Here is a 15158-nt window from a genome sequence, read left to right as displayed (position 1 = left end):
AACACGGAGGACATTTATAGATATGAACATTGGAAAATGTGACGAATATGTGTGTGTTAAAGAGTTTAGGAGCTTATATTAACATATATATGTCAATACATTTGTTTGGCATTTCCAAATTTGACGCCTCAGTGACACAACTTATATCCTATGCAATTCCCTATGTGTACCTTATGTTCCTGTCTTTTGTAATTGAACAACTGACTTGCCTTTGCATGTATTTGTGATGGTTGCCTCCAGTGAGGAAGGATATGTTAACCTTCTCGTGAACACCATGAACATGTGTTTGTTGCTTTAATTTATGAAAAAGGTTGATTACTTTTCATTACATGAGATTGATTATGTTGTGTAAGTTTAACATCTATTTATACGTTTGAATAGGATATCGAAATACTTATATATATTCCATGCCATACATACTCTTATCTCATCAGCAACCCATGCTTGTCGTAAGAGACGACTAACGGGATCAGGTGGTCAGGCTCTCAAACTTTGTTGATGCATGGCATCGTATCCCAATTGTGTAGATGGATGCTCAAAATATCATTCACTGGATTGCCTGGTCCAAACTCGATTACTGACAAAATCGCCATCATATTGCCAAGTGCAGCGTTAAACAACAAACAAAGAACAAACATGATGAAATGATATATCAGGTATTTATGTTTTTATTGCTATTTAATATTTTTGTAGCTACAATGAAATCCCGTTATAGTTTTTGAACATTCAACGTAATAGTTTTGCTGAATGACACCTCAGTATGTTATGTGGTTTATAAGCCGGCACCATTGTGAACAAAATGTCATCTTCAGTTGTTGAACCATAGCGTTAATCACTGTTTGATTGTCCACTGCTCTCAGTGGTGTATTCTGTACTGTACACGTTTTCTTACTGATACCCAAGGTGATTCTAAAGAACAATCCTTGTAACCTGTTTTGTTTTCTTTCCTACCATGACACACCGAAGACCCAATATTTCCCTTAGCCGGATACAATGTGTAAAGTCCATATTTGGTGCCCCCTTGGGAACCCATGGAAGATAAGAATGTGTCCTCAGCACCCCATTGCTGGTCGTAAAAGACGACCGAATTGGGCAACCTGTTTAGAATCGAAACTGTGATACTCTAGTTATTATACTGTCCATCGCTGACAGGTTTTATTCCGTATAAATATTTATTATGTCTAAGTTCTCGTCACGATATGGCTGAAATATTGCCAATGTGACGTTAAATTCTAACTCACTCACTCACCATATTTGGTGTCCTCCGCCGTGCTATTGCTGGAATTTTGCTAAAATGCGGCGTAAAACCTTACACACTCGTAAAGTCACTTCCATCATGAAACCGTCGTATATAGGAAATTACTAAAGGTATAAACTACACGTACGTATGATATTAGCTGTTATGTGTAAGAGTGATCTAAACTTCTCACACATCATTCAAATCTAGCTTCAAAGTCACTGTTTGTATTGGAATACATGGCACTGTTTACATATGCATATATATTGTTGTGTCAATGGATGTACACCCAGCTAGTTTTGTTTTCTTTCCTACCGTGACACGCCAAAGTCCCGGATCGTTCCAGGCTGCATTGGTACAATGTGTGAATTCCAGATTTGGTGTCCCCCGCTGTGATATTGCTGGAATATTGCTGAAAAGTGGTGTAAAACCATACTCACTCACTCACTCCTAGCAATAAAACAGTCGTATGTAGATAATTACTAAAAGTATGAATTACACATCCGTACGATTACATCTGTTACGTGTATCTAAACTGCTCATACATCGTTCAAATCAAGGTTCAAAGTCACTATTTATATAGGTATACATGCCTCACTTTATACATATTATTGTCTATAGACACATATGAAACTGTCCACATATGCATGAATATTTTTGTGTTTGATCGGAGAGAGATGTACACCCTGCTGGTCACAGATGCAATGTATATCGTTGTGTTTGATCGTATAGAGATGTACACCCAGCTGGTCACAGATGCAATGTATATCGTTGTGTTTGATCGTATAGAGATGTACACCCAGCTGGTCACAGATGCAATGTATATCGTTGTGTTTGATCGTATAGAGATGTACACCCAGCTGGTCACAGATGCAATGTATATCGTTGTGTTTGATCGTATAGAGATGTACACCCAGCTGGTCACAGATGCAATGTATATCGTTGTGTTTGATCGTATAGAGATGTACACCCAGCTGGTCACAGATGCAATGTATATCGTTGTGTTTGATCGTATAGAGATGTACACCCAGCTGGTCACAGATGCAATGTATATCGTTGTGTTTGATCGTATAGAGATGTACACCCAGCTGGTCACAGATGCAACAGTGGAAGTCTCATTCCCTTCAGAAATCATCCCCTGATGATGTTTTCGTTTTCAGGAAAAATATAACGATAAAACCTGAAAAGAAAAGGGGCTCAGGTTACGTGTCAGATACGAAGGATCTTTCTGTCTGATTAGTAGGCAATAGTTTGCAGTGTAAAAACTTTTGACTGTTTGATTGGCATTCCACAAGTTGCTGACTAAAGAAAACAACTTAATGCATAACAACTTCTGGTATATTGCATATAGCGAGGTTTACGATGTAGATTCTCACACCCCTATCAAACCAGAATGACTACACAAACCAAGCTAGCTTGGTAACGGTGTAAGAATCAACATTGAAAAGTCGATATATGCTATACACCAGAGGTCGTAAGATGTTCGAGATGGACAGCAATTTGAGACAAGTTAAAATGAATTAAACATCGGGGAGTAAACTTTAATGTATAATGCTTTTACAGGTCATAATTTCGTATACATGGGGTTTTATTGATGTCTTACCGGCCGCGGTGAATCCAGTTGACAGAAAGAACAAGCCATGCCAGCCAATGGAATCTTTGAGGATTTGCCCAAGGAAGGCACTTGTGGCTCCAGTTATGATCTGATGAGACAGCAAGTCAAATAGTTGACATATTGGTCATCTAAGCACAACTAGAAGTATCAGATCCTGAGATCAACGTCAGATATATTACCACAGGGTAAGCAAGAGGGGTGTTTCACATTTTCACTGATGTGTGGAACCGAATTCGGGTTTACACTGTACAGCTTCAGCTTAAACCGTCGTTTAAAGAAGTGATAGTGTAGACTCTCAGTGCCAGCATAAATGTGCATCTATACAATTAATCCTTTAATCTCATACAAAGTAACAAAATAAATACTAATGTAACATGCATGTTGTATGACTTAGTATGACTTACTGGTGTTAGAAGCACCAACGTATGATTAAGGCTTTAAGTGTGACTAAAGGTTGCAGTCAGCAATGGTAGAGTGTTTATAATCAGAGACAGACAATTTACTCCTTTAGGCAGCTTGATTTGTCAGGTCACGTTTACCCGCATCTCACTGCAAGCATGGGGAACTGTGGATATATTTTGTCAACGAATCTATCATATTGCCTTACCTGGGATGTGAAAAGAAGTCCAAAGTTGACACCGACATACGTGTTCCCATACATCCTGGCAATGGCAGGTGGCATGATGGAGAAGATTCCGGAGAAAGCAAAAAAGATGAGGCACACCCAGATGAAGAACATCACCCTCCCAGCATACTCACACCCCAGAAACGAGGCTATGAGGCAGGCGAAGGCAATATATATACATCGGGCTGCAATCTGGTAATAAAAAACAGCACATGAAAAAGCCATGTATAACCGATCATATATCATAATGGAAATTAACAAAGGATAATGATAAAGGAAGACTTAAGGTCATGTCATTCAAAACAAAGCCAAATAAACAGTACAGGCGGTGTCTCCCTAGTTTGGATTCCTATGAAATATTGTCATTTGTAAGTCTCACTTTTAAGCCGAAGCTCACACAAAAGGTGCAGTTCTCTTCTAGATTCTGCTAAGAAGTAGCACTCATTTTATATTCCCTTTTATAATTTTCACACCTCTTATTTGTTTTCCGATATCAAATATATTTTAATTGATTCCAGATTCACATTCTAATTATTTGATTTCCTGTTACCTTTCCTCTAATTTGCTCGAGATAATAAGATAATTAGATAAATAGCCTACTCATCAAAATCGATTATTTAAGATTACATACCTTTTCCTTGACTGACACTAAATAAAGCAGGTTATATAGAGGTTATCACGCAAGTGTGTTTGGGGATGGTAAATATCCTGCATTAGCAACAAACATTGTATTTAGCGAGCCTTGGCGATATCATATAATGTCATTCTTCAATTCTGTGCTTGAAAATCGCTTCCCCTCACTCACAAGCATTACCTAAACATTGCGAGTTTTCCTGGAATGCGCTCATTAATATTTATTACGTCACAGGGTAAGAGATGTGTCAGTCGGACAGTGACAGTAGCCAATATAGTTCCAATATAGCCAATATCTTATACATGTCGAAGCAACATATATTGTTTTTACTTGCCTTTCGCGGCAATCCATCGGTCTGTCCGCTAGAGTAACTGCCCTTTGTCAAAGGGAAGCTACTCTAACCCTAGTCTATGAGACGTCACGGCCACGTTCAGACTGTTGACAGTCGGTCTGTCCTGTCATAACGTTAAGCGCAGCCAGACGTACACACAGCGACAAAACGAAACAAGGTAACAATTCAAACATATTTCGGCCAAATCCAACTATTTTAATTTGTGGAAAAGATTTCAAGCACAGATATTGCTACTCATCCCGCTTGGCTGGGCCAGGTGCCCTCGCAAAATTGTTTTGAAATTTATATCTCCAAAGTTGCCAAAACTTATAAAATGCCTTAGCTACGTCACAGTTACACACTGATTTTCAGTATATTAGACTGTTCTTTTGATAATGATAGAATTATCCCAGGGCCTTTAGTTTATCCAGATTCCCGATGGTTAATTCTGACTCGATCGCCGAATGACAAGGGCGACGCCATGTTTGTTTATAAACACTGAAAGTAGTCCCTACGTGACCTTTGATATTTGCATCTCTATCCGCATATGACCCCAACGGATATCGTTTTTATCTGTTGGCTTTATCCTGCCGACCAACCTACCCATTATATGAAAAGAAGTGGTATTACCTTAAAGGAGAACCGATCCATGATATATCCCCAGAATATGCTGCCCCCAGCATTGAAGACTGATGACACAGACCCAACAATGGCCAGAAAGTGGTCATCATCAATGAATGTCTGTCCGTAATTCTGTATGAACATAAAAAGCGAAATTAAAGATTTTATCATTTTGAATAATGTGACAATGGATGGCTAAAACATCAGAATTATCAACAATTCAAGGCCGATGATTTTATAAACATTTGTTATGTAATAAATATACCTTATATTGTGATGAAACAAACACAATCCCTTCTCCCCCAAAGAGAAATATCAGCCACAGGAGGTAGAAGTTCTTGGACTTGAGGACCTTCTGTGGTGGAACATCTTCAGCAGCAGCACTGTTCAGGAATAGTGAGTGAGTTAAAATATAACATCAGGTCGTCATCAGACAAATAAATGTGTGCAAACGTGTACAATGCTATTCTATCATGAAGAGTCTCCACGTTAATCAAATCACGCCCTCACTCCATAATTGGTACATACAAGCGATTGAGGGAAGAGCGAGGGTGGTGGGGTCTATTGTCTGACACGATTCTTCTTCTTCTGAAAAGATCTTTTGATTATTTTAATAAACATTTAATTATTACAGCTATTGTTGTGAAGCCGATGATACCGCTATAGCATATTTGCATCGACAAACAGACCCATTGTCATACATGAAAGGCCTGTAAAGTTTACAGGTAATAACATCTGTATGCATTGAGATTTTATCTGGGACATGGGCCGTGAAATGGCTGTTTTTCACACGGTCGACCCAGACACAACTGCCGCGGTTGAATAAGTACAAAGTTATGCCATATAGTAGATCAAACCACAATGGATTACATGTGTCACTTGTTTGTACTTGAACGCTACAGTATAAACCAGGTCGCGATGTAGTGGATCAAAACACATTGAGTTACAGGTGTCACTTGTTTGTACTGGAACGCTACAGTATAAACCAGGTCTCCATGTAGTAGATCAAAACACATTGAGTTACAGGTGTCACCTGTTTATACTTGAACGCTACAGTATAAACCAGGTCTCCATGTAGTAGATCAAAACACATTGAGTTACAGGTGTTACTTGTTTATACTTGAACGCTACAGTATAAACCAGGTCGCAATGTAGAATATCAAAACACATTGAGTTACAGGTGTTACTTGTTTGTACTGGAACGCTACAGTATAAACCAGGTCGCAATGTAGTAGATCAAAACACATTGAGTTACAGGTGTTACTTGTTTGTACTGGAACGCTACAGTATAAACCAGGTCGCAATGTAGAATATCAAAACACATTGAGTTACAGGTGTTACTTGTTTGTAATTGAACGCTACAGTATAAACCAGGTCGCAATGTAGAATATCAAAACACATTGAGTTACAGGTGTTACTTGTTTGTACTGGAACGCTACAGTATAAACCAGGTCGCAATGTAGAATATCAAAACACATTGAGTTACAGGTGTAACTTGTTTGTACTTGAACGCTACAGTATAAACCAGGTCGCAATGTAGAATATCAAAACACATTGAGTTACAGGTGTTACTTGTTTGTACTGGGACGCTACAGTATAAACCAGGTCTCCATGTAGTAGATCAAAACACAGTGAGTTACATGTGTCACTTGTTTGTACTGGGACGCTACAGTATAAACCAGGTCTCCATGTAGTAGATCAAAACACAGTGAGTTACAGGTGTCACTTGTTTGTACTTAGACGCTACAGTATAAACCAGGTCTCCATGTAGTAGATAAAAACAGTGAGTTACAGGTGTCACCTGTTTATACTTGAACGCTACAGTATAAACCAGGTCTCCATGTAGTAGATAAAAACACATTGAGTTACAGGTGTCACCTGTTTATACTTGAACGCTATAGTATAAACCAGGTCGCGATGTAGTAGATCAAAACACATTGAGTTACAGGTGTAACTTGTTTATACTTGAACGCTACAGTATAAACCAGGTCTCCATGTAGTGGATCAAAACACATTGAGTTACAGGTGTCATCTGTTTAAACTTGAACGCTACAGTATAAACCAGGTCTCCATGTAGTAGATCAAAACACATTGAGTTACAGGTGTCACTTGTTTATACTTGAACGCTACAGTATAAACCAGGTCTCCATGTAGTAGATAAAAACACATTGAGTTACAGGTGTCACTTGTTTGTACTTGAACGCCTATGCAATGGAGATACGTTTGAAGTAGGTCTTCACATGCATAAAGATAGGTTAATATATACCAAGGGACGACAGGTAGAAGGATTACGATCAAAGCGTGTCAGTGTTTATGGTGGCTCTAAATTGTCAATGTAATGCATTATGTGGTGAATATATTTTCACGACGTTTGAAGGCTACATTCATGGTAGCAAGATAACATAAACAGTGTTAGGTCTCAGTGACATGTGTTTCTTCTTATCAGCCAGGACAACAGGGTATACAATAGGGTCGACATGTAGTGCAGCTAGATGGAATGTGTTCATTGCACTGGGGTTTCGTGACCTATTACTCATTGCATAATATGTACCAGAAAAGGCAATGCAGTATGCATGTTTATTCTGTTTGCAAAAAAACATATGTGCTATTCATATACAATACCCACTGTAAATAAAGTACCCCGGGATAAACATCAGCTGCAGAATGTTAGGGTCGACATACAAATGTATTTACATCCTACATACACGCATTCACCGTTTTAAATGAAGAAATGAATGACACCCCAAACTGTACAAGAAGATGCTTATCCATCGGGATATTGGAACATGTTCCTATAAACTTATTTCAAGAAACGTGTGATGTATGTGATGGAAAATAAATATAAAATATCAAGGCCAGAGAATAACCAGTCTCGATTATCCGCCGAAACAGATTGCATTGAGCGTAAAAGGCAAAGTAGCAGTGAAAAATATATGAAAGGATCACTGAGTGAGTGAGTGACTTGGGTTTAACACCGCTTTTGACAGTATTACAGTCATATTACAGCAGCTTAATATGGGAGGAAAGCCCGAAGTGATGCAGGTCTCAGACGATGAAACAATTTTAGAAACATAATTTACCAAATTTGGTTGAAGTTAAAAATGGTATTTTAATTTTGAATTACGTCTGTTGAGTACAAGTTCAGCGATTCTGTTGCTTATAGGTAAAGAATAACTCACTCTATGTCTTTTGTTTGAACGGCTGCAGCTTCAGGAGAAGCTGACTTCGTCATCTCCATGTCACCAGAGAATCCTTCGTTAATGTTACTCATTTCATCAACAGTCTTGTAGCTTGTTACCCCGACCTCATCCTGAAAAAATAGATGATGTCATTTGTCATTCAACAGTCGTTTTATCTAAATATTTCACAATTAAAAGGATTGTGATTTTTTGTTTGTTTGTTGTTTAACGCCGCACTGAGCAATTTTTCACTCTAAAGTCAGCGAGCCTGATACAATAACACCCCCTAAATATTCCAGCGATATCTGGGCGGGGAACACGAGGAAAGGTCTTCACACATTGTACCTGCGTGGGGAATCGAACGAGCCTTCGGCGTGACGAGCGAACGCTTCCACCACTAGGCTACCCCACCGCCCCACCGTGTCACATGAACTGAAGATGATCTCCCAAAGAGAACTCATGTACCGTTGTTAATGCTGATGTAATATTTCTCTGTGTGGTACCTGGCTGTCCTCGGGCGGGTCAACCAACATCAGACAGGAAAACAGCTGTACCACCGCGTATGTTCCCCCGAGCACCAGGAAGCAGTGGGGGACACGGTCCAACACCACGTCCTGAGAGAAGTAACTGAAGATGCAGAAGGTACACGCTGTAAGAAGGCCATATCAGTGTTGCAAACATTGCCTCTATGTCTATAGGTAAAACATTTGTGAGAGTCATATGCCCACCATGGCTACGTTTTTAAAAAGGTGAACTATATAGGGTAAGTTGGGGGTTGGTCAGGCACATGATCCAGTATGTTATTGATAAACATTGAGGGAAATCTCAATCTTTTAAATATCCAACCTTAAAAGCAAACAACAATCTCCTAATGATGTTCGGCACTTTGTAATAATATTAATTATACTACTACTACTACTACTACTACTACTACTACTACTACTGCTGCTGCTGCTGCTGCTGCTGCTGCTGCTGGTACGACTTCTACTATTACTACTACTGCTGCTGTGGTGGTCGGGTAGCCTAGTGGTTAAAAGCGGCGTAAAACCATACTCACCCACTCACTACTGCTGCTGCTACTACTACTATTGCTACTTCTTATAATAATTATTAAGACAGAAAGACTGTAGCTATCAACACATGTTTTCTTACTTCTCTCCACCGTTGTTGTCATCAGGGCTGTAGTTTTCTGGGTTGACATAGGCAGTGATAACCTGGTTAAACACCAGAGCGCCAGCTCCAAACCCTGCTATGATGGAACCACTCACAAGCCCCCTCCAGTCCGGCAGCCACTGAGAACATAATTCATCCAGGTGGGGTGGAATGGGGTTTAACTTAACTTAATGCTCTCATGTTTATTTCATGCACATGCAGGCAGGGTAACAACAAGTCCCATCTTTTGACGTATTTTAATATAACACTGCCAGGGGGTCAAACCACTGACATTCAGCTCCCCTAAAAGAGCTAAAGATGATGCGCTTTGGCCATTGGCCACCGGGGTCCCACGTATAACAAGCTGTCTAGGGAAGATATTCAGTGCTGGGGGATGGTTGAGTGCTTCTTACAGTATTCATGTTTCATCATGTTGGAATGAATGCGAGAAAATTATTTCAATTACCATAATAAATATCCGTTGTACGATTCCGACTGTATCATAAGCATGTTTTAATGAAATACAGTCCCCCTGATGATAATACCAGGTGTTTTTGAACATGTGAGCATATCCTGAACAGTGGCACACGTCACAAACACATATAAAGGCAAGTCAATTGTTAACCTAAGAAAATACGGGAACATACAACTGTATAGTACAAGTCAACATAGGGAATTGCAAAAAGCATCATTTTGTACACTGATGCGTCAGATTTGGAAATGTCCTCAAAATGTAAATTTTTTAAAACTTTACCGAAGCCTTGAATGTTGGCACTCGTATGACACTCTTTGAACACTTCGTAGACAAAACGTTAGCCCCCGATTTTTGCCCAGACCTCGAAATGTAGACACCAAAGGCTGGAGCTGCTGGAATATTGCTCAACATGAAGGGAAAGCTGGGACTCTGGGAAAGTTAAGTCATCACTCATGTCATACAGTCCCGTGTGTATATACTTTCCTGTCCTGATGAATCTTTATACAACGATCTACGTATGAAATAGATTAGACGGTTTCACAGGTCTCTTATTTCCCAGTTCAAAAGAGAAGGCCTTTAGTGACATTTGTTGAAGCCTACGAGCACGGACAAGAAGCTGTATTATGAGGTCGGAGATAAAACACGTGTTCCACAGCTCAAACTGACAATAACATGTGTACAAGGCATATTTTCGGTCATTCGTGACCAACTCGTGTTATTCCGGGACAAGCTTCTTGCAGGTTACGGAAAGGGGCGAGTGGTGACGAATGATTTTCGGTGAACGGGTAACACACGGACAGGTCGCGTATACGGATGGTGAGAAGCGGTCCGCACCACAATATTTTAAGATAGAAACACTTGTCTTCAATAATGTAGTTTGATCATACAGTATTTGATTTGGTGCGTAAAATGTCATTGCACGTTTATCAAATCAAATATATGGATGAATACAAGACGGTACATTTTGTGATACGTCATTGAAATAGTGAAATATTCATATAGTATTTGACCAACCTTCATGGCGCAGCCCAATGGTATAGGATATGCTATTCCTGTCCCCATACCAAACATCACGCCGTACGTAAAGACTGTAGCTATGTACGAATTCTGGATCGCGAAGTAGGACAGCATTACGCCCAGACTGCATGGATGAACAAGAGGACACATAATCATATAAATACATATTAATATTTTCACTAAGTCAAACTATTCAATGTTAAACTAAAGGTTAAATGATCGGTTGTATGTCTTACGCAGCTACAATGTATTTATACGTAATAACACTTCACATTAGTTTACAGTTCCGTGAATCTACTGACCTCATGATCCATGATCCTATGAGAGTCGTTATTCTTGGTCCAAGCTTCCTCTCAAGTAGCCCTCCTCCAAACATTGTGATTCCTTGACCAATCATCATACACGCCTGTACCCATATCCCATCTACATAGCGGAGATCACTGGGGGAGGACCGTCTCCGTATGTACGATATTATATATGGGCTGAAGTTCCCTGGAATTGGAAATACATATTCAGTAGTTCAATGTAGTTAACAAATGTTCCCTAACTCAACGATATATTCCACATGTGGAGCTTTATGGAACAGATCGCGTCCTGGTCTGTATTTGAGAGTTTGCGTTTAATGTATTTGTGTTCTGTGTTATAACATAATGATTGTTTAAGCGTATATGGAATGTGGGGAGTTATATGACAAACATAACTTTGGTATAACAAAGAGGTCGTAAAGGATCGAGACGGAATGGAAGAATCGGAGTGCCATGTACAACAATAATGACAGGTGTTACATGGGTCAACAGACTCTATACTACCAACTTGTTCCGTGCATGTCGCATTTACAACGACAATGACACCAGGTGTTACATGGGTCAACAGACTCTATACTACCAACCTGTTTCGTGCGTGTCCCATGTACATCAATTATGACACCAGGTGTGAAATGGGTGAACAGACTCTATACTAACAACCTGTTCCGTGCATGTCGCATGTACAACGACAATAACACCAGGTGTTACATGGGTGAACAGACTCTATACTACCAACCTTTTTCGTGCATGTCGCATGTACAACGACAATAACACCAGGTGTTACATGGGTGAACATACTCTATACTACCAACTTGTTCCGTGCGTGTCGCATGTACAACGACAATATCACCAGGTGTTTCATGGGTCAACAGACACTAAACTACCAACTTGTTCCGTGCGTGTCCCATGTACAACAATTATGACACCAGGTGTTACATGGGTCAACAGACTCTATACTACCAACTTGTTCCGTGCGTGTCCCATGTACAACAATTATGACTCCAGGTGTTACATGGGTGAACATACTCTATACTACCAACTTGTTCCGTGCGTGTCTCATGTACAACAATTATGACACCAGGTGTTACATGGGTCAACAGACTCTATACTACCAACCTTTTTCGTGCATGTCGCATGTACAACAATTATGACACCAGGTGTTACATGGGTCAACAGACTCTACACTACCAACTTGTTCCGTGCATGTCGCATGTACAACAATTATGACACCAGGTGTTACATGGGTGAACAGACTCTATACTACCAACTTGTTCCGTGCGTGTCCCATGTACAACAATTATGACAGGTGTTACATGGGTGAACATACTCTATACTAACAACCTGTTCCGTGCATGTCGCATGTACAACGACAATAACACCAGGTGTTACATGGGTGAACATACTCTATACTACCAACTTGTTTCGTGCGTGTCTCATGTACAACAATTATGACACCAGGTGTTACATGGGTCAACAGACTCTATACTACCAACTTGTTCCGTGCATGTCGCATGTACAACAATTATGACACCAAGTGTTACATGGGTCAACAGACTCTACACTACCAACTTGTTCCGTGCATGTCGCATGTACAACAATTATGACACCAGGTGCTACATGGGTGAACAGACTCTATACTACCAACTTGTTCCGTGCGTGTCCCGTGTACAACAATTATGACAGGTGTTACATGGGTGAACATACTCTATACTAACAACCTGTTCCGTGCATGTCGCATGTACAACGACAATAACACCAGGTGTTACATGGTTGAACATACTCTATACTACCAACTTGTTTCGTGCGTGTCTCATGTACAACAATTATGACACCAGGTGTTACATGGGTCAACATACTCTATACTACCAACTTGTTTCGTGCATGTCCCATGTACAACGACAATAACACCAGGTGCTACATGGGTCAACAGACTCTATACTACCAACTTGTTTCGTGCATGTCGCATGTACAACGACAATAACACCAGGTGTTACATGGGTGAACATACTCTATACTACCAACTTGTTTCGTGCGTGTCCCATGTACAACGACAATAACACCAGGTGCTACATGGGTCAACAGACTCTATACTACCAACTTGTTTCGTGCATGTCGCATGTACAACGACAATGACACCAGGTCAACAGACTCTATACTACCAACTTGTTCCGTGCGTGTCCCATGTACAACAATTATGACAGGTGTTACATGGGTGAACAGACTCTATACTACCAACTTGTTCCGTGCGTGTCCCATGTACAACAATTATGACAGGTGTTACATGGGTGAACATACTCTATACTACCAACTTGTTCCGTGCGTGTCCCATGTACAACAATTATGACAGGTGTTACATGGGTGAACATACTCTATACTAACAACCTGTTCCGTGCGTGTCTCATGTACAACAATTATGACACCAGGTGTTACATGGGTCAACATACTCTATACTACCAACCTGTTTCGTGCGTGTCGCATGTACAACAATTATGACACCAGGTGTTACATAGGTGAACAGACTCTATACTACCAACTTGTTCCGTGCGTGTCCCATGTACAACAATTATGACACCAGGTGTTACATGGGTGAACAGACTCTATACTACCAACTTGTTCCGTGCATTATGTAAATACAACAGTAGTGACACCATGTATTACATGGGTCAACAGATTCTACACTACCAACTTGTTCCGTTCGTGTCGTATATACAACAGTGAAAACACTAGGTGTTACATGGGTCAAACGATTCTACACTACCAACTTGTTCCGTTCGTGTCGTATATACAACAGTGAAAACACTAGGTGTTACATGGGTCAAAAGATTCTACACTACCAACTTGTTCCGTTCGTGTCGTATATACAACAGTGAAAATACCAGGTGTTACATGAGTGAACAGACTATACTACCAACTTGTTCCGTGCGTATCGTATATACAACAGTGATAACACCAGGTGTTGCAAGGGTGAACAAACTCTAAACTACCAACTTGTTCCGTGCGTGCGATGGATGTGTATCCCCGAATAAGTGACAATTATGTCAGCTACATGCACACGCCTGGGCCATACATCATACTCCTTGCAAAGTAACACATGTTACCTGACGGATTTGACACTGATCTCACGACGGATTGCAAGGCATGTACGCATGTACATCTAGGTCACGGGCATTGATAACTAAAGTTATGACATTCGCAATAACAAATACAGCAACACGTGTATTTTTGTTCATAAAAGAATATTATCTTTATACTCACCGTATGAATAAAGTGTGCCGAGTGTGAGATGTATTAAACATCCAGCAACAATAATAACACACCCTCGAAGGTTACACTGTCTTCTCCGAACTATTGCGCCGGGAATGTTGGTTGGCTTTACAAATACGCCCTGGTTGTCTCCTCCCGCGTTCGCACTGTTCTGTTCTTGCACGTGCATCGTGTTGTCCTCACTGACGTCCGTGTCGTTTTCTTTAATCATCTGCATGTCAGTATGGTTTATATTTTCATGTAGCACTACCTTCTACCACCGAGAGTCTATCTTACCTGGTTGCAACAGAGCAAAAACAGCGTTGTTTACACTCAGCCCCGCAACACGCCGGTCAGCTAGCGGAGTAGGATTTAATTTGACATACATAGTGTGTTTTTAATATGTAAGTGGCGTGGTTAACACGTACACGGGGCGGTGGGTATCCTTGTGGTTAAAGCGTTGGCTCGTCACGCTGAAGACCCGGGTTCGATTCCCCTCATGGGTACAATGTGTGAAGCCCCTTTTCCGGTGTCCCCCACTGTGATATTGCTGGAATATTGCTAAAAGTGGGATAAAACCAAACTCACACACCACAATTAACCCGTATTAACATTAAAATACAGTATTTATGTAATCCTTATTGAATGTTAATGTACCTGATGAACCTGATATTTGCATCAAAGACTATTTGGATCTATTTTTATCACTGAATTTTTCGTTACA

At 40.3% G+C, this 15158-nt stretch overlaps 1 protein-coding gene across 2 annotated transcripts; it reads right to left on the bottom strand.

The window, feature by feature from the left end:
- Nucleotides 1-730: 730 nt before the first annotated feature.
- Nucleotides 731-14789, bottom strand: LOC124123400 (L-lactate transporter-like). 2 transcript variants are annotated; one of them, XM_048390629.1, is made up of 12 exons: nucleotides 14447-14789; nucleotides 11189-11378; nucleotides 10884-11010; nucleotides 9395-9534; nucleotides 8746-8869; nucleotides 8243-8373; nucleotides 5329-5446; nucleotides 5073-5195; nucleotides 3460-3669; nucleotides 2841-2940; nucleotides 2322-2417; nucleotides 731-2264 (listed from the first exon to the last, which is right to left on the bottom strand). In XM_048390629.1, the coding sequence occupies exons 1-11, from the start codon at nucleotides 14670-14672 to the stop codon at nucleotides 2362-2364; spliced, it is 1545 nt and encodes a 514-aa protein (XP_048246586.1). In that variant the 5' UTR covers nucleotides 14673-14789; the 3' UTR covers nucleotides 731-2264; nucleotides 2322-2361. The 2 variants fall into 2 exon arrangements, with proteins under 2 accessions (XP_048246586.1, XP_048246585.1); XM_048390628.1 differs by having other exon boundaries at nucleotides 731-2417; nucleotides 14447-14788.
- Nucleotides 14790-15158: the final 369 nt, after the last annotated feature.

Source organism: Haliotis rufescens, unplaced genomic scaffold, assembly GCF_023055435.1.
Source record: "Haliotis rufescens isolate VD_foot unplaced genomic scaffold, xgHalRufe1.0.p SCAF_9, whole genome shotgun sequence".
NCBI classification, from domain to species: Eukaryota; Metazoa; Mollusca; class Gastropoda; order Lepetellida; family Haliotidae; genus Haliotis; species Haliotis rufescens.
Note: the sequence above shows the minus strand (reverse complement) of the source record. Positions and strands in the feature narration are given on the sequence as shown.